The sequence below is a fragment of the Enhydra lutris genome, unplaced genomic scaffold (assembly GCF_002288905.1).
Source record: "Enhydra lutris kenyoni isolate GAN:26980312 unplaced genomic scaffold, ASM228890v2 scaffoldscaffold18, whole genome shotgun sequence".
Classification (NCBI taxonomy): domain Eukaryota; kingdom Metazoa; phylum Chordata; class Mammalia; order Carnivora; family Mustelidae; genus Enhydra; species Enhydra lutris.
The window spans coordinates 20258991-20279359 of NW_019154102.1; the positions used below are offsets into that span (position 1 = coordinate 20258991).

The following is a 20369-nucleotide window of genomic DNA, read 5'->3' on the forward strand; positions in this document are numbered from 1 at the left end:
GCCTTCGGCTCAGGTCATGATCTCAGGGTCGTGGGATCGAGTCCCACATCGGGCTCTCTGCTCAGCGGGGAGCCTGCTTCCCTCTCTCTCTCTGTCTACTTGTGATCTCTCTCTGTCAAATAAATAAATAAAACCTTTAAAAAAAAAAAAAGATTTTATTTATTTATTTGACAGAGATCACAAGTGGGCAGAGAGGCAGGCAGAGAGAGAAGGGGGGAAGCAGGTTCCCCACTGAGCAAAGAGCCCGATGTGGGGCTTGATCCCAGGACCCTGAGATCATGACCTGAGCTGAAGGCAGAGGCTTAACCCACTGAGCCACCCAGGCGCCCCGGTCCTGATTTTTTAAAAAACTTACCTTCTGATGGCAGAATTACTTATAAGATAAAAAAATAAACAATATAATTGGCGTAAACAAAAGTATTGTGGAAACAGAAAGGAATAAAAGACTATCTAAGGGGGCCCCTGGGTGGCTCAGTCAGTTAAGCCTCTGACTCTTGATTTCAGCTCAGGTCATGATCTCAGGATCGTAAGATTGAGCCTGTGTCGGGTGTGGAGCCTGCTTAAGATTCTCTTTCTCCCTTTCTCACTGCCCCTCCCCCCCCACACTTGATCTCTCTCTCTTAAAGAAAAAAAAAAAAGACTACTTAAGTTTTTTAATGTATAATATCAAATAGAAGTGAAAGTAAGAGACTATCAAACTCCCACATACCACCGCTCTGCTTCGATCGTAACCCTCTGCCAACTTTCTCTTCTAAATCTACTCATTACCTTTAAGACATCATGTTATTTCATCCACAAATATTTCAGCATATATCTCTGACAGGGACTCTTTCTTTAAACACAGTATGAATCTGAATTGTGAAAACAAAGTTTTTAAGATGTGAGGTATAATTTACATATAGTAATAATGCACAGATCTTAAGGTGTTCAGTTGAATTCTAACACTTGTATAGCCCTGTATAACCACTACCCAAAACAAGATATAGAATGTTTCTATGGCCCAGAAAGTTCCCACACACCTTCTTCTAGTCAATTTCCCACACTCAGATGACCACTTCATGATTTCTGTTCCCATAGATAACTTTTGCCCATTCTTGGACTTTTATAAATGAAATCATAGAGTATGTATGAATAAGAGGTTTCTAGTCCAAGAAAAGGAAAAACCATCTCTGGAGGACAGAACTACACGTATAAAATACAAATGTATATTCACAGAATGCTGAGAAGCTCAAGAGGGATAAAAACCAGGATTGGGAGTAGACAAGTCTAGAAGAGAAGGCTCAATGGAGAGCTAGGGTTTCTGGATTAAATTCCATAGTTAGTTCTGGGAATGAAGTCATGAAATAAACTTATCCCGATGCACAAGCATTTCTCTGACCTTAAAAGTTGGTCAATTCTCTCAGCACCCTCCTTCCTCCTCAACCTCCAGCTAACGGTGACCAAGATGGCAGAAGCAAGCTCTACCCCCAAGCCTCTTCACTAGCATCTTGTGCTGAGGCTCCTCTGCCATCTCAGGGAAGGAACAAGCCTCCCCAAACCCCCCATCACCCTTCTTAGGAGAGGGCACATTTTCAACAAGCAATCCCAAGTCTCAGGGGCAGCCTTACCATTATCTGGATTTCTCTCTTGCACACCTGGAGATCATGCTCATTGTTGACAAACATGCGTTTCAAGGCACATTTCATTCCATTGCTTGTCCTCACCAGAAACACGATGGCAAATCCACCTATGAGGGAAACATACATACAAGCTCTCTGAGTCATGTTCAAAAAGCCAGTCAGACAACCACGGTGGCTGCAGCTTTCTGCTGTCACTGTTAATGGTACCGATGCCATCATCAGCTGGGCCTAAGGGCTGGCCTGGCCTAGAAGGCACTCTTGGATTCAAGGGTCTCAGGGATATTACCATGAGATTGGATGGCAAGAGTCAGAAAAACTGCTGAACACCTATGTCAGGAAAAGAGAAGAGTAGTAATTATCTTGCAAAAATCCTACCAATAAACAGATGAACAAACAGATGGAAGAAAAAAGAAATATATTCCAACCACTGTCCTAGGCACTTTGAGTTCTTACTGAATTCTTACTACAATCCTGTGAAGCTGGGTATTATTTCTCCCTTAAGGACAATGACTAGCTAGAGAAAACAGAGGCTCAAAGAGATTAGATTCAACCAAGAACTTAAAAAAAAAAAATTAATTCAGCACTTAACCAGAGAGGCTTGGAAATTATTTTAATAATTGTATAATAACAGTTGTCAAATTCAAGATGCTTTCTCTTCCTTCTCAACCCTCCTCACCCCTCCCCCAACTTCGATCGACAAGTGACCTTGAGGATTTCTCCTGTTTTTCCTGCCTTATGGGCTACTGAGAAGACACAAAATATAGGTATCAAAGTGTTCCTCAACACAGCAGACACCAGGAAAGTATAACTCAATTAGTGGGCAGATGTTTTAACACCCACATCAAACCTTTCTCTTAAAGACCAAAATTCATTAAAAATTTTTTTTTATATAACTCTAACAGAAATCCTCAAATGCTCTGGATTGGTTACACCTTAGCATTCCACAGATTCTTAGAACTCCCTCCTTCGATCTCATTCCCCAAACACTGTAGGAGGTGTTCAGTGCCATTGTTAACGGGGATTATAGAGAGATACGGTGCTGCAAAGCTGTCAAAGCTGAAGGCTTTGGGATAAGCATTAGTAAGACTGGGCACTTAGTCCATCTGTCTGCTCATAGACCATCATAATTTAGCTTGAACCATCCCGCGTATTGACCCTGGGTAGTAGCAGCAGCAGCAACAACAACAAAGTTTCAAGGCTATTCTTTGTACACAGGTGATCCTTGATAGGGTGGAGAGGGACACAGAGGGAAGTCACCAGTGTGGGAAGTTGAGCAGAGGCTCTGGTGTAGTGCTGAGGCTAGCAGCCACATGCAAAACTGACAGAGAGCAAAAGCAGTGACTCTCTAGATCGTGAGGCAGAAAACTGGAGTCCTGTTGAATCTCCCCCTACCTCCTCTGAGGCCCAAGGGCACCTGAGCACCTGTCTGTTGATGCCCGGGGCCATTTCCTGGTGTAGCCTCACAATGTGCATTCTTTTCCAAGTCTCCTTGTCTAGGTTTCTGCAACTTATAACCAAAGAGAGCCTCAATCGGAAAGCACTCTTGCATGTTTTCATCTGATACACACATTAATTCTGTGTTTACAAAAACGTTAGTGGGCTCAAATGTTCCAAGTGTGCATGTTGACAGTGTCTACCAAACGGCATGTTTGTACATTTCCTATCATAGCCTCCTTCTTCAGAGTCAGGTGAACATGGAGATTCGCCGTGACGTCTTTAATTTCCAGTCATCTTGAATCTTTGTGTCTCAGTAACATTTCCCATTTTCTTGTAATACTTTACGGTCCATTCACACTGCTCAATTGTCAATTTTAATTCTAGAAATTCACTTTAAAAATTTGTTTACAACACTACCATGTACTGACAAGTAGGGGTGTTATGACATACAGACACAATCTCCATTTTAAGACGCATATTTTTTCACATTCAAATTTTTAGGATATTAGAATTTTTCTTGCGATAAATATGTACATTGAATGCAGTAGTTGATCTTCTTTTCCCCAAAAAGCTATTAAATTCATGATGTGTCTTATTTCCAATTAGAATCAGAAATGCTAATATAAATTATTAAATGTCTATATGTATTCATAATTATTTTGTGAACAGCCCAAGTAGTCATTTTATAGATATTTCAATTTTTAAAGAGATATTTATTTATTTATTTATTTGAGATAGAGTGTGAGAGAGAGCACAAGGAGGGCAGAGGGAAAGGGAGAAGCAGGCTCCCCCGCTAAGCAGGGGCCCTAATGCAGGGCTCGCTCCCAGAACCCTGGGATCATGACCTGAGCTGAAAGTTGACGCCTAACCGACTCAGCCACCCAGGCACCCCAGGTATTTCAATTTTTTTTTTTTTTTAAATCACAGGTCTACAGACTTTGTATCAACAGTGCTCCTAGAGAGAATTAATCTTAGCCTTTTGCTTTATGAAGAGACAAACTGAGTGAGGCTTAGGAGTCCCACGGCTAATTACGCAGAACCTGTCATTCTGCTGACTGTCCAAACAACGCTCTTTCCACTTTATCCATCTCAGAGAAAGTCTGTGTCACAGCCCCTTTAGATACTAAGGAGACACCAAACAGTGCTGCAGACCCTGAGGTGGGAAGGGCCATTTCTACAGTTCTGCGACGCACGGAACCACCGGAGGACAGGGCAGTCCTTTCGGAAGCAGGCTGAGGATGCAGCAATCTGAGACAACTGCCACCAGATGGGAGCAGTGTAGTTTTCTTTGCCAGGTAGCAAGATGACCTTTCCAGATGAAACTGAAGAAATGTGACAGATGTCTACGTCACGATCCAGGCAAGCACAAAGGGTTGAGATGAGCCAGCCAAGATTCCCCAAGCCTGTGACCATCACAGATCTGAAGGTAAAGCAGTGAACCTGTGTGCCTGACACAGATGGAACCACATGATTTAGCTTCTATGCCCACAAAAGGGCCTATTTGCAGGTGACAAACATGTTAAGTCAGAGCTCCTTGATCAAATTCAAAGGCTGCTAGGATGTGTCAGTTTAAAGATGCTGGTTGCTAGCCCTGTGCAGTCGACCAACTAGAGATGTACATTACTTGGTTCAAAAGAAGAGGGGACACAGCACTGCTCGAGGTACTGCTCAAGCACAGGCCCGAGGCCCCCGTACAGATCAGGGGATGAAGATCCTTGGCCACGGCTAAACAGAGCCCAGGCTGTTACACAAGAAGGCAACTATATGACTGTCAGCAGAGATGCATATTTCAGATTGAGCTGCATCCCAAAACCTTGATGAAATGGAAAAACCTGAAGCTGAGCTGGGGACAGTTTGGACAGAGGTAAGAAAAGCTAACGTGCAGGACAGCTTGTGCCAATCTGCCCACTGGAATCTGTGCCAGCCCCTCGGCCTACTTGCATTCTTTTCTGAAACACTAAGATATTCCCTACGGTTGCATTGGGATCCACTTTGAGGGGAAATTCATGAATTTATGGAATCACAAAGGGACAAAGGATTCATTCCATGGTGTGAGGTAATCAACTGAAACAGCCATGACAAATTTTGACACAGACACACTTTAGCCCCTTAAATATGTTGGACCATTCTTTTATTCCCACAAAGAAACATGTGTTCTCCCACTTTCCCTAAAATATATAGCACTCTTGGGTATATCTCCCCCTCATTCTTTTTTATTTTGGCTTAAAAAAAATTTTTTTTTAAGATTTTTATTTATTTATTTGACAGACAGAGATCACAGATAGGCAGAGAGGCAGGCAGAGAGAGAGAGGAAGGGAAGCAGGCTACCTGCCGAGCAGAGACCCCGATGTGGGGCTCGATCCCAGGACCCCGGGATCATGACCTGAGCCGAAGGCAGAGGCTTTAACCCACTGAGCCACCCAGGCTCCCCCTACCCCAAATTTTTTTTATTAAAAAAGTATTATTAGTTTCAGGTAGAATTTAGTGGATTCATCACTTATATATGGCACCCAGTGCTCATCCCAAGTGCCCTCCTTAATGCCCATCACCCAGCTACCCAATCCCTCACCCACTCCCCTCCAGCAACCCTCAGCTTATTCCCTATGGTTAAAGAGTTTCTTATGGTTTGCCTCCCTGTTTTCATCTTATTTTATTTTTCCTTCCCTTTCCCTATGTTCGTCTGTTTCTTAAATTTCACACATAAGTGAAATCATACGATAACTGTCTTTCTCTGACTTATTCTGCTTAGCATAATACCCTCTTATCCCACCCATGTCATTGCAAATGGTAAGATTTCATTCTTTTTGATGGCTGACTAATAGTCCATTGTGTGTGTGTGTGTGTGTGTGTGTGTGTGTGTGTGTGTGTGTGTGTGTGTATCTCACCTCTTTTTTATCCATTCATCTGTTGATAGACATCTGGGCTCTTTCCATAGTTTGACTATTGTGGACATTGCTGCTATAAACATTGGGGTACGGGTGCCCCTTTGAATCACTATGTTTGTATCCTTTGGATAAATACCTAGTGATGCAATTGCTTGGTCACAGGGTAGCTCCTCCTAATTTTTAATGATGTGGATGGGTACTTACCACTCACTATGAGATTAGAGATTTTTGTCTCCTCGTTTCCCCTCTGTATAATAGCGCCTAACATACATCAGGCACTCAAAAATTAATTAACTTCCTTCTGATCATTACTACAGAGAATAGTAAAGTCTACACAAGGTGGTGGGGGCAGGGGAAGACCACAGGAAACTAAAGCAATGGCTCACATATAGGAACAGCCACTACATAACTCCAGATAATCAGTGCCATAAGAATGTGGACCCAGATCTGCTAGTTCCTAAAGATAACCTGGGAACTCAAAACTGTATGTGAAATATCCACATGTAAACACTGGTGACAATCACATTTTAAATTAACACTGGACAGGCTGACACTACAGAGCTAAAGGAAACACATCTGAAAGCCTGAGTCTCTGAGCATAGTTTCCTGTCTGATCTAGTCTAACCCCCCATCTTACTGATGGCCAGGGGAAAAAGTCCCACAGCCAGTGGTACACAAAGTGGGGGGGGGGGTGGAATACACACACACACACACACACACACACACACACACACACGCACACACACACACACACGCACACACACACGCGCGCGCGCACACACACACACACACACTCATACACTGGTTATCACAGCTCTTGCCTCTCTTCCCTAAAGAGGAATTTATGGAATTTGCCCCTACCCAGCATCTGTATTTGACTTTATACTTTTTCAAAAGCATTTCAATTTATATTTTCACAATAACTGAATGAGGCAGATGAATTACCCACAGTCCTCATTTTCCTGATAGGAAAGAAATATAGAGAGATTAAGCTCCTTTTACAAAAATACACAAAGCTGGTTAGTGGTAGAGCCCAAACTAGATCCCTCGTCTTTGTAAATGCTTTAAACCAACTTTACATACAATACAATGCACCCTTCGAAGTGCAGAGTTTGATGAATTTTCACACCTTTATACTCTCTTTCACCATGACCTCCATCGGTCCATCACTATGAACAGTTCCTTGTGCCTCTGAGTAGGCAACCACCCCCTGCCTACTATCTCATGTAACTTCTGATCTGCGATCAGTCCTGTGGATTAGTTTTGCTTGCTCCAGAATAAATGGAATCAAACAGTATGTACTATTCTGTCTGGCTTCTTCTGTATAATATTTCTGAGATTCACTCTCATTGTTACATGTATCAGTAGTTTGGGATTTTTTTTTTAATTGCAGACTAATATTGCATTATATAGACATTCTCCACAATAGTTTAACCATTCATCTGTTAAAGAATAGTTCCACTGTTTCTACTTCAGGCTGTTATAAATAAAATGTTCATACAGAAGTCCATTTTTTGTAGACATAGTATTTATTTCTCTTGGGTAAATAACTAGGAAAGGAATTGCTGGGACATATGGTAAGTGTATATTCTAAATCCAGAATATCTTCTTAAAATCAAGGGCTTAAGATCCAAAGGCCAATAGGGAGCAGACAGATCATGCAAAGGAAGGAAACAGTCCAGTTATCACAAAATGTCTAGACAGGGACCAGTGACACAGACTTGCTGTGTCTATGGGGTGGGGACCACATCAACCAGAAAGGGCACGCCCCATGCTTATAGGCAGCCACTCCTCAAATCCAGCCCATCACTGCCACGAAGGAATGTGGGCTGAGGGTTGCCAAGTTTTTTGACTTCCAAGAGAAGCTGGAGTTTTCTGTGAAATCTCCTGGTTTTTATTTATTATTATTATTATTATTTTAAGTAGGCTCCACACCCAGCATGGAGCCCAAGGCAGGGCTTGAACACACAACCCTGAGATCAAGATCTGGGCTGAGCTCGAGAGTCGTACACATAACCAACTAAGACACCCAGGTGCCCCCCAAATCTCCTGATTTTTAAATTCAGGCAACAAACTTAAAAAAAAAAAAAAAATCTCTTCAAACCTGTGCAGTTAAGGAAATCTATTTCCAGGTTGGGATTGAGCTAGAGAACACTGCTTTGATCTTTGAGAGCCTTGTGAAGTAAGCAGGGCATGTATTACAATCTCCATTTGGCCAGCAGGGAAACTGAGGCACTGAGAAGAGCCTAGGTGGCCTTAGTCCTGCCATTTAGCAGCAGGGCCAGGACTACAATACAGGTGTGCCAGTTCCTGGCCCTCACCTTGGTCCACTCTTTTCCTGTCCCCATCCCCTCCCTTTAGCAGTAAACCATGCACAGCTCTGCTACCAGGGGAGGTAATAAGAGACACAGCGCCAGGCCAGGGGACCTCTCCAGCCCACCAGGTGGGAGCTTGGGTACACGGCCCGCAGTGTATGCGAGCTCCCACAGACACTGACAACCGAGAGGCAACAAACACCCACCTACTATATATTCACATCGAGGCCGACTTCGCCAAAAGTTGCAGAAGGAACGAAAACTTTCAAAACTCTGTCACAGATGGCAAGGAGCACAACAAAGATTTTACAGGAGAAAAGGTCAATCTGCATCATTTGTCAACACTGATTTCAGTGGGGACTTGGAGTTTGTTGTTTTCTTTTTTTTTTTTTTAACCTCAATTTCTCCTTATTTGCCTCAAATTAAAAATCCACCATGTGCGAGCTCCTTCTGGGGAACATGTTTAAGCAATCCCTTCCTCGGGCAGAAAGAACACCCAGATGGGGGAAGACTAGAAATATTCAACTTTCTCCCCCCGCCTCCCCCCAAGAGGAACCGTGGGCACAAAGTCAGAGACTGGCAAACTCAGGCAGTGGTGCTGAAACACCAACCCAACCCAGTAAGTCCACAGCCCAGGCTGAATGTGGGGCAGACGGCAACCAGCTCTTCCCTTCCAGCACTGGGACAACTGGAGAGCAGCCCCAGCTCGGGGGCTTCTCTGAAGGGGTTTGGCAGAAGTCTCTTAAAAAAAAAGAGAGAGAGAGAGACATTTCCAAGAAAGGCACCTGGCTGCTTGGGACAAAAGGTTAGAGTTTAAGAAATGGAGCTGGCTCACACACCCCAGAGGCGTGGGAAGAAGTCCACGCACAGAACCAGAGCCAGGGCACCCGAGGCCGCATCTGCCAGTAGCTTAGGCCAAGCACGAGAGGCTTCCCCGAGCTCCCCGGCCCACCACCGCTGTCTCATTCCCATGGGCTTAGCAAAGGAGAGAGAAAGGGTAAGACACATCAGTAGGGCCATGTTCTTTGTTCACTTAAATCCACCGAGCAGCTTTCCTGGGTCACACAGAGACATTTTCTATTCTCTCTACTACAGCCAGGGTGATGATCTTTTAAAAACGGAATGTGAGGATCATTCAGCTGCGTGGAGCCCCTCAGTGGCTTGCTGCCCCTCTGTGAATAAAGCTCCGAATGCTGGCGATGGCCTGCAAGGCCCTACATGATGGGACGCGACCTCTCGGCAGCCTCACTCCTACACCCTAGCCTGCCACGGCTCTCTGTGGTCCAGAGCCCCAGCTGCGTTCTTTCTTCCTCAATGCTGCTTATACTCCACCCTCCCTAAGGATTTCTGTGCATGCTACTCCTTTTGCCCTATGCACCCTTGGTCTGACCAGCTCCTACAAAGGCATCCTTTGGGTTTCAGGCTGTTCCTTGGATGAGGCTTCCTTGACTGCCCCTGGCCCTACTCCCTTCTTCTGATTTAAGTTAAATTCCTTGTTTCACACAGCACCCTCCACTTTTCCTTTGGGACACAGCAGGAGTGTAATTAAATACTTAGGTAGGTAATTCCTGGTTTGATGCCTTCTTCCCCTGAACCCTGTAAAGTGCACAAGATCAGGGACAGTGACTGACTCTGCCACCCAGCACCGTGCCTACTGCATAAAAGGTACTCAGTGTTTGTGACACGATGTGTCTGCCCAACACCAAAATGGATACCCACCCCCGACCCCAGAAAAAAACGCCAAACAACAGAAAACAACACACAGTCCCAGGCTTTCAGAAGATTAAAGTCTAGTTTGGGATAGAAGGGACACATTTTAAGAAAAGGGCCCCGGGGATAAGGGGGTCTACCCCTACAGAGAAAAAAGCCCTGAGCACTCAGCCTCGCACTACAGAGGGCTGCAGGAGACGAGAGCCAACGGGACAGTCACGTGGGCAGCGTGCTCACGGGGCAGCATCATGGAGAGCTGCAGAGAAATCTCTGTGCTGTCACACAGTGACACTTTCTCTATGCGCCACTCCTTCTTTTAAAAATAACACTTGAGCTGGAAATGAAAACCCTCTTCGGTGGAGAAGGAAAAGAAATCAAACAACCCCATGCTCCATCCTGCAGCATCCCTCCCCTGAAGAAGTGGAGAGCCTCTTGGGCCTGAACTGTCTCAGTCTCTGGTGCCAGCAATCTTCTGATAAGTGGAGTGCAAACAGACAGAGCGGCTGAGGTCAGCTCTGTCAGCCCCCGACTGCAGACATCCAAGCTCTGGTGTGTGTCTCCACCAAGCCTAGATGTGTGTTACTGGTCCACACTCTCCAAAGGAGAACTGGGTTTTTGGCAAAGGCAAAGGATGGCTGGTATTCTCTCAGCTCCCAACCGTTAATTCTAGAGCATTCCACCTTCACTTCACGCTAAGGCCTTTCGTCTGAGGTTCAGGATTTCTGGATGTATGACCCATCACTGCCATACGCCATCCCCGAGGTATGGTCCCTCCCCCTTGGACTTGCGCACCAGTTCACAGTTTCCTTCCCCTCCCAACTCCTGCCATCACCAAGCTGATTTCACTGAGTCTTAACAATTCTATCCCTTAAACTTCTCCAGGATCCATCCTCTCTACCCCATCCCTGGTGCTCCTTCGCACTCTCCTCTTTTCTTACCAGGAGAACTAAAATACAGTCCTCCGTTTCTGTGCCCTGAATCTCTTTCTCTTCTAGAATTTCTATCTAATAATTCCTCTATTAGTTCCCCAACTCATACCTAATAACTCCTCTTCCCCGATTCATATCTAATAACTCCTCCTTTTTTTTAAAGATTTTATTCATTTATTTGACACAGAGAGAGTGAGATCACAAGTAGGCAGAGAGGCAGGCAGAGGGGGGGGGAGGTAGGCTCCCCACTGAGTAGAGAGCCCGATGTGGGGCTCGATCCCAGGACCCTGAGATCATGATCTGAGCCGAAGGCAGAGGCTTAACCTGCTGAGCCACCCAGGCGCCCCTCTAGTAACTCCTCTTAAAAGCATTCATTGGTTCCCCAAATTCCTTACATAGCAGTATGTAGGAACCTTTATATCTTCCATTTTATTATGAAAAATTTCAAACACACAGTAAAGTTGAGATGATCATACTTCAAATAGCCACACACCCACCATCTAGAGTCTGCAATGTTAACATTCTGGTACATTGTTTTATCACATTTACATCATCATCTATGCAAATATAAACTCATCTTATTTTTGACCCATCTCCAAGTAAGGTACAGACCTCAGTGTACTTCATCTTAGAGGCTTTAGCATGCATTTCTTTAACTTGTGTCCAGAGTTCATGGTTCTTTTGGGGGGCAGGGAAGGAGGGCAGAAATAAAATCTATTTACAGGGAAATGTACAAATCTTAAGTTTATTATTGGATGAGTTTTGATAAATACATACTCTCAATGCAACCCAGACCCCTACCAAAATATCAGACCTTTCCATCATTCAGAAAATTCCCTCCTACCCCTTTCCAGACAATCCCACCCTTGTATCCCCACCTTGAGACAACCACTGTTCTGACTTTTTCATCTATTGCTGGGTTTGCGGGCTTTAGAACTTCATATAAATGGAATCATACACTATAGGCTTTTTTGTATGTAAGGATCTTTCACTCACCATAATAGCTATATTGTTGAGTGTATTAGTATATCACTCTTATTGCTAACCTGTTTATCCTTTCTTTTACAGACATTGAGTTAATTCCAATTTAGAGCTATTATAAAGGAAGCTCTATATGCATTCTTGTACAAGTCTTTTGTATCATAAAATAAATATTTCTTTTAGGTCAACAACTAATACCCAAGAGTGTAAGTGCTGAGCCATCAAGCAGGTATATATTTAATTTTATAAGAAACTGCCAGACCTTTTCCCAAAGTGCTTATACCATTTTATACCCCCAACAACAACATATGACATATAATTAAAAGACAGCCCTGCCTCCTCCAGCTCTAGCTCGCAACGATCCCTCCTCCTCCCCCACCAAGCTTTCAGAACTTGAACTTTTCTGCGGCTTTATCCCTGTGACAAAGGTTCACCTGTGCTATTCCCTCCGCCTGGAATATCCTGTCCCAATATTCTGCTCGACAGAAGTTCACCCCTTCTGTGAAGTCCTCCCTTTTCCTAACCATCACCCCCAGGCTTTCATATTACCACACATTTGGCCATGACTTGCACTGTCACACTTCCCACAGTGTGTTGTGATTATGTGCGATATGTTGATCTCTTCACTAGGTAGGCTGAGGTGAAGAGGGAGTGCTTTTCTGCCTTGGTAGCAAAAATGCTTGTTATGTTTTCATATTTTATGACATACTATGTGATACTTTACAAAGTGTTTTTTTTTTTACATAAAGCGTACTATTTATACTTTACAATACTTGAATGTCCTCACTGAACACTAGTTTAAGGACTCTGAATACTGAAATCACAGAGATTCAGTGTGGTTAGGAGATGGGGGGCACTTGAGAAATGGGTCACCAAAGAAGATTAAAATGTCAGGAACTTCTTATTCCTCTTGGAATCCTCAGGGCTAGCACAGTGCTTGGTACAAGACAGATGATGAACAGCGGTCTCCTAAACAGCAAATCCAATAATGTTGTTTCTGTGCTTATAATTCTCTGCTAGCTCTCAACCAGCTGTAAGATCAAAATCCCGTCTTACAATTATCATATGATCTGTCTGTATGAGGAATTTGAGAGGCAGGGCGGGGGATTGTGGGGGGCAGGGAAGGAGAAAATGAAACAAGATGGGATCAGGAGGGAGACAAACCATAAGAGACTCTTAATCTCACAAAACAAACTGAGGGTTGCTGGGGGGTTGGGGTTAGGGAAAGGGTGGTTGCGTTACGGACATTGGGGAGGGTATGTGCTATGGTGAGTGCTGTGAAGTGTGTAAGCCTGACGATTCACAGACCTGTACCCCTGGGGCTAATAATACATTATATATTAATAAAAAATAATTAAAAAAAAAAATCCCCATCTTAATGTGGTATACAAGGCCCATCATAATCAGCAGCCCACACTGAACCGAGCTGTCTGGACAGTATCCTCTGTTGCCTCTACGCTCTTTCCTTATATTCTCTATCTGGAATACCTCTCTTCTGTTTCATTAGCAAGCTGTGGCTCTAAGTACAAGTGTACTCAAACCAGAACTCCTTTGTGAACTTTCACCTCACAGAATGCCCATCCCCACGTTCTTTTCTTACCCTAATTATATCCCACCTACATGCAAACCAGTTTGTCTCACTAGGGCTATATTCTTTCAGAAAACAAAGACTTGACTTTATGATTACACACTGCAAACACCACAGTGGTCTAGCTTACCAAACTTTTCACCCCATGCTGAAATAATGATCACATATGTTGTTATCAAGTGACCCCCATCTCTTAGCCATACTGAACTGGACCAGGAGTGGGCAGCTGGTGCACATTCTCCCTTGAGAGCCTGAGCAAGAAAATGGCTTCCAGTCAAGGAATGAAGACGTTGTGGGAATAAAAGATACAATACAGGGAATATAGTTAATGGTGCTATAGGGTGACAGATGTTAGCTACACGTGTGGTCAGCCTAGCATAATACACAGACTTGCTGAATCACTATGTTAGATACATCTGAAACTAATGTAACATTGTGTGTCAGCTATTCTTCAATTAAAAAAGAAAAAGAAGCAGGAAAATGAGCCGACACTCGGAAGAAGCTGCAGTACAAGACTATGTGGCTCCAAGGGGAGAGGTACAGACAAAAGAGCCATCTGAAAACTTTCCAATAGTCACAAAATCCAGCTTTGCTTCCTACTGTTGGGTTCTGGAAGGTTCCACCACATTTATCCAATAAATTCCTTTTTACTTAATCTAATTTGATTTGAAGTTCTGTTCGTTGACCCTGATGACCTTAAGAAACCTTGTACCAATATGATTATAGAATACATGAGCTCTGGGACGCCTGTGGCTCAGTTGGTTAAGCTGCTGCCTTCAGCTTGGGTCATGATCGCGGGGTCCTGGGATCAAGTCCCACATCGGGCTCCTTGCTCAGCAGTGAGCCTGCTTCTCTCTCCGCCTCTGCCTGCTTGTGCTCTCTCTCTCTCTCTCTCTCTCTGACAAATAAATAAATAAATAAATAAAATCTTAAAAAAAAAAAAAGACTACATGAGCTCTGATACAATCTAGGCTTCAATAATTTTTTTAAAGATTTTATTCATTTATTTGACAGAGATCACAAGTAGGCAGAGAGGCAGGCAGAGAGAGAGGGGTGGAAGCAGGCTCCCTGCTGAGCAGAGACCCTGAAGCAGGCCTCAATCCCAGGACCCTGAGATCACGACCTGAGCATAAGGCAGAGGCTTTATCCCACTGAGCCACCCAGGTGCCCTAGGCTTCAATAATTTTAATCAGTAGAGGTTCCTTTAACAAAAAGTGTCCAGAACAGAATGTTAAAACCGAGTATTAAAAATTGCACTTGAGGGACGCCTGGGTGGCTCAGTTGGTTAAGCAGCTGCCTTCGGCTCAGGTCATGATCCCAGCGTCCTGGGATCGAGTCCCACATCGGGCTCCTTGCTCATCAGGGAGCCTGCTTCTCCCTCTGCCTCTGCCTGCCATTCTGTCTGCCTGTGCTTGCTCTCTCTCCCTCTCTCTCTCTCTGACAAATAAATAAATAAAATCTTAAAAAAAAAAAAATTGCACTTGAAGAGTGAGAATTTTTCAGTTAAAAACTAGCTTTACATTAAAATAGAATCTGCAATCAGACGCAAAGATCTATGGCAGAAAATGGTCAAAATCTATTTGGGAAAGGACAGTCATAGGAATCTGAACAGGGGAACATGGTCTGCATCATAACCTTTGCTGGGCTCATAGATCAGAGTCAGTGAGTGGGGGAATCCTCAGCACCAGAACACTCATTATCTGGTAAAGCCTGGAAGATGGTTTTTACCCGGGATTATCAGAAAGCAATCATAAAGAGGAGGACTTAGCTCCCCAGTGAAAGGAAGGAGACAGGGTGGGTGGAATCTTTCGTACCAAGTGAAAAAAGAGCTCAGGCATGGGCAAACCTAAAGAGGCTGTTAAGTCTCCAAAAGGATCAGGCACACACCTGCACTGACAGGGAAAACTTCCTCTGGTTTGCTGTACAACCAGGGTCGGGACTAGGAAGAGCAGAGTGAGGCACTTGCTACGGGCACAAAAAGACAAAGTCAGTATTACTGATGTTTTCCTTTTGACTCAGGCTGCAGTATGGCTGGGCACAGCAATGTTAAACTGATCCTGTTTCATTCTGTTTTGTTTTGAAGTTTTTTAGAGACCACAAGTGGGAGGCAGGGGTGGGGGGCAGGCAGAGAGAGAGGGAGAAAGAATTTTAAGCAGGCTTCAGGCCCAACACAGAACCTGACATGGGGCTCCCTCTCATGACCCTGAGATCAGGACCTGAGCTGAAATCAAGAGTTGAGGCTCCCCAAACTGATTCTGTATTTTAAGCTCTGATATTTTGTTCATTGTGGCTTTTTGTATTCATTTTTATTTTTTAAATATTGCATAAGAACATTATTAGGGTTGATTACTGAATTTTAGGGTGCCCCTTAAATTCTGCACTTGAGGTAAATCCCCCACTCTAGTCTCGGCTCTACGTGAAACTGCTGTCCACACTGGAGAGAAACCTGCCCAGGCACTGGTGTCCATACTGCCCTTGCACTCTACTCCCGGGCAGACCTGAGAGGTCAAGACACATGTGAGGGCGGGTAGGACGGCACAGAAACTCAGTGAGTAACTCTAAAGGAAGTGGAGGTTGGGCAACAGGAAGAGACACAGAACTGTGGGGTCCGTTTCTGGCTTTCTGTGGCAACTACAGTGACGCAGTAAAGCTCCAGGAATGGCCCACTCCCAAGTCTTCCTGGACACAGCAGAGATCAGACTTGACTCAAGCACCAAACAGACATAAAGAAACCAAATTACACTGAAGCTGGGATCAAGTATTAACAACCCAGATACCAGGGAGACCTCAGGTGGCTCAGCTGGTTAAGCATCTGCCTTTGGCTCAGGTCATGATCTCAGAGTCCTGGAAGGGAGTGCCACACCGGGCTCCCTGCTCTGAGGGGAGCCTGCTTCTCCCTCTGCCTGCCCCTCCCCCTGCTTTGTTCTCTTTCTCTCTCTGACAAATACATAAATCTTTAAAAAAACGGAAACAAAAAACCAGCCCAGATACCAAATGAGTATAAGTTCAATGACTAGATTGATAATAAATGAGTACCAACCCCAACAGAACAGAGAAATGTAAGTTAGGAAGAAAGGTTGGTCTTCCAATAATAAGAAGCTTCTAGCGCTCAACAAAGGGTTGAAGAAAGAAGCTATAGGGTCAGTGCAGAGCCTATGGAAAAAATATCTGAAGCTTGCTGAGGAAACTGTTCATTCTCAAGAGCCTAGACAAGGCACTGGGAAAAACCAAGATGTCAGAGGGTTCTAAGAGGTTTATGCCAAACAAGGAAGGGAAGTAGATCTGAGGAACAGAGGATCCCACCCAATCTGGAAGGAAAAGAGGACAATTGGAACCAAGTATCCAGTACTATGGTTAAGGCTATAAATAAAGTTGAGGAGACGGATGTATAGCTGTTAAAATATTTAACATTTTTAAAATACTAAAATGTGCACAATATAGCAAATAAAAAAAAAACAAGATACAAAGCTCTAACCTTGTTAGGAGCACAATTATGTGAAAAAGCACATGTGTAGTGAAAAGACTAGAAGAAAATACAACAAAATGCTATGACTAAAACGTGCAAAAACTTTCAAAGACTAAATTGCCTACGCATGATGGGATTATAGATGACTGCTTTTTCCTTATCCTTTTCTGTATTTTCCAAGTTTTTTTAAAGATTTATTTATTCAGGGACATCACGGTGGCTCAGTTAGTTAAGCGTCTGCCTTTGGCTCAGGTGGTGATTCCAGTGTCCTGGGTTTGAGCCCTGCATCTGGCTCCTTGCACAGCAGGGAGCCTGCTTTTCCCTCTGCCTGTCGCTACCCCTGCTTGTGTGCTCTCTTTGACAAATAAATAAATAAAATCTGTTTAAAAAAATTATGTATTCATTTTTTGAGAGGGATGAAGAAGGAGAGGGACAGAGAAAATCCTTAAGCAAACTCCCTGTTGAGTGCGCCGCCCAAGGCAGGGCTCCATCCTAGAATCATGACCTAGGCCGAAAATAAGAGTCACACACTTAACCAACTGAGCCACCCAGGGACCCCTCCAAATTTTTTATAATGACCATATATTATCTTTCTTAAGTTATAATTTAAAAAAAAAACAAAACTCTTTTAGTTGTTTTTAAAAAACAATTTTTTTTTTCTTTAAAGAAAAACCCACCCTCCAAACCTGGGGAGCTGTGTTAAGAAGGTAAGTCTTCAAAAAGGACCAGAAACACACCAGCACCAACCAAGGTACTAAGTAACATGTGGAGAAAATTTCCTCTGCTTTTGATGTAAAACAAGGACTGGGAAGAGGGTGTGGGAATGAGGTATCTGGACACAAAATTTAAGGGAGTGCCAAAAACTCAGTCATCAAAGTAAATAAAATATTAATATATTTTGTAAATGAGCATCAGTGCAAAAATTTCATGAATAAATTTTAATTTTTTTTTTCACATTTCAATTTTTCAACTAAGACAGGATCTGTATTTATTTTCCTTTAGCCTCAGGCTCCAACATGGCTGGGCACAACACTCTTACTGATCCTGTCTTTATTTAAAAGTCTGATATCTTGTTTGCCATAGATACTTTGCATTAATTTGTTTCTATACTTGTGGAGACTGGGTGGCTTGTTTAGTTGAGCATTCAACACTTCATTTAGACTCAGGTCATGAGTTCAAGCTCCCTGCTCAGTAAGGAGTCTGCTTGAGAGTCCCTCTCCCTCGCACTGTGCCCTTCCCCCAACTCAAATAAATAAAACCTTTTTTTTTAAGATTTTTTTTTTTTTAATTTGTCAGAGAGAGACACAGTGAGAGAGAGAACACAAGCAGGGGGAGTGGGAGAGGGAGAAGAAGGCTCCCCATGGAGTAGGGAGCCCAATGCAGGGCTCGATTCCAGGACCCTGGGATCATAACCTGAGCTGAAGGCAGAGGCTTAACAACTGAGTCACCCAGGGGCCCCAAATAAAACCTTTCAAAAAAAGTTGGTAATGCTTATGCTTACCATAATCCTGACTGGCTAATTTCCTGGAAAATGTCTGAGCCCCTCCACGGTGGTCAGGGCAGTGAGGGGACCAGTGCTTGCCTGGTCTGATGGCAGTACTAAGCACGAATGAAAGATCGGAGACGGCCTTGAGAGAACCCCATGCACTCTCCCAGGCTCCCCTAACCCAGCTCTAAGCCCAGACTTTCTATCCAGCGATTTTCTGGGATCAAAACAGAAAACTCCTTTCTATTCAGAAATACACAATACATTATGATTGACACCCTGGTCAACCATAAAAGAAGCATCAGTCCTTAACAGAATCCCACTTTAAAAATGTGCATGTTAACAACTACGCTTGAGTTTAATGGCAGCAAGGACACATGATACACACATAAACATCCAGGAAGCAAGGGAGTAACAGCTCAATTAACCATGCTTATGAGAAGTTTATAAAGGCCTGGGTCCTCATGGTGACAAGAAGAGGCACATATATCTAGATAAAAATGGCCTCTCTAGAGCTCAAGAGCTCAAGAGATCAAGTCAATGATCACAGAAGCACCATTGATCAGGACTGCAGTCTGAATCACTCCTCTAGAAAGAACACAAATACAATGTGAATATAAGGGAAAGAAAGAGACACACAATGTAATGCTACGGGGCCTATTCTCCATCAAACTTTCACATCTCCCAGCCACTTGACAGCACATCTGTTTCGGACACATCCAAAAATAGCACTACTGAGATTCAGCTCTGTGCCAAGCACTTGCACATGCTAACATCCAATTGCATCCTCATGACAATCCTGCGAGGCAAGTATTATTATACCCATTCATCCAATGGGGAGCCACAGATTCACTCTGCAAGCAGCAGATCTCCCAATAACCCACGCACATGCCCAATGCCCTGAACCTGTGCCTTGCACACTCATTTCCTAAAGTCCACCTACCAGGCTTCCAAAGGCTCCCCCAGCTTATTCTACTGTGATTTTCTCATTGTCCATTCAGAAACTCAAGTCTCATTTCACCGATAAAGAAAAGCAGGACACAGCAAAGCATTCACTAAACTTTCCATTATCAGACCTCTGGTACTATGTACTTAAGAGTGGGCCACTGTGGGACGCCTGGATGGCTCAGTCATTGGGAGTCTGCCTCTGGCTCAGGTCATGATCCCAGGGTCCTGGGATGGAGCCCTGCGTCATGCTCCCTGTTCATCAGGGAGTCCACTTCTCCCTCTCCTACTCCTCCTGCTTATGTTCCCTCTCTCGCTCTCTCTGTCAAATAAATAAAAAATCTCAAAGAAAAAAAGGGGGGGGGGCGCCTGGGTGGCTCAGTTGGTTAGGCATCTGCCTTTGGCTCGGGCCGTGATCCCAGGGTCCTGGGATCAAGCCCTGCATTGGGCTCCCTGCTCAGCTGAAAGCCTGCTTCTCCCTCTCCCTCTGCCTGCTGCTCTGCCTACTTGTGCTCTCTATCTCTCTGACAATAAATAAAATTTTTTTTTAAAAAGGGGGGGAGCATAGTGCCGTCCTGAGGACCCAGGCTCCTCTGTGGAATTTACTCCCCAACTGGGAGAAACAGTGCCCTAACACTCCAATGGGGCTCCATTCTAGGTAAATCTGCCCCCGCCCCATCACAAGGAGAGCTGAGTGACAACAGGGAAGAGTGCCAAGTGGCAACTGTGCGCCAGCTTTCAGCAAATCATCCCCTACCTTCCAGTGCGATGGAGAGATCACTTCCCCGGGCTGCCGCAGAAGCAGACTGTGGGAGGGATTTCAGCTGCAAAGCTTCAGTCACATTCCTTCCTTCTTGGCCCTAACCCCTCTTCTCTTGCCTTCTGTATTCATTCTAACAGGGGGAGGCCCTACAATCTACCAAAGAAGGCCAGGTACTGGCAAGAGACCCCTCCTTATCCCTACTGCATTGGTTCCCACAGGAGGCATAAGAGACCCAGATGGAGCAG

At 44.2% G+C, this 20369-nt stretch overlaps 1 protein-coding gene across 1 annotated transcript in view; it reads right to left on the reverse strand.

Moving 5' to 3' along the window:
- The window catches only part of LOC111147984 (AP2 associated kinase 1), a 158950-nt gene that overhangs the window by 79004 nt on the left and 59577 nt on the right, over window positions 1–20369 (reverse strand). The window contains exon 3 of the mRNA XM_022504321.1: window positions 1608–1726. Coding sequence (XP_022360029.1) covers window positions 1608–1726 — 119 coding nt within the window. The remainder of the gene's footprint in view (window positions 1–1607; window positions 1727–20369) is intronic.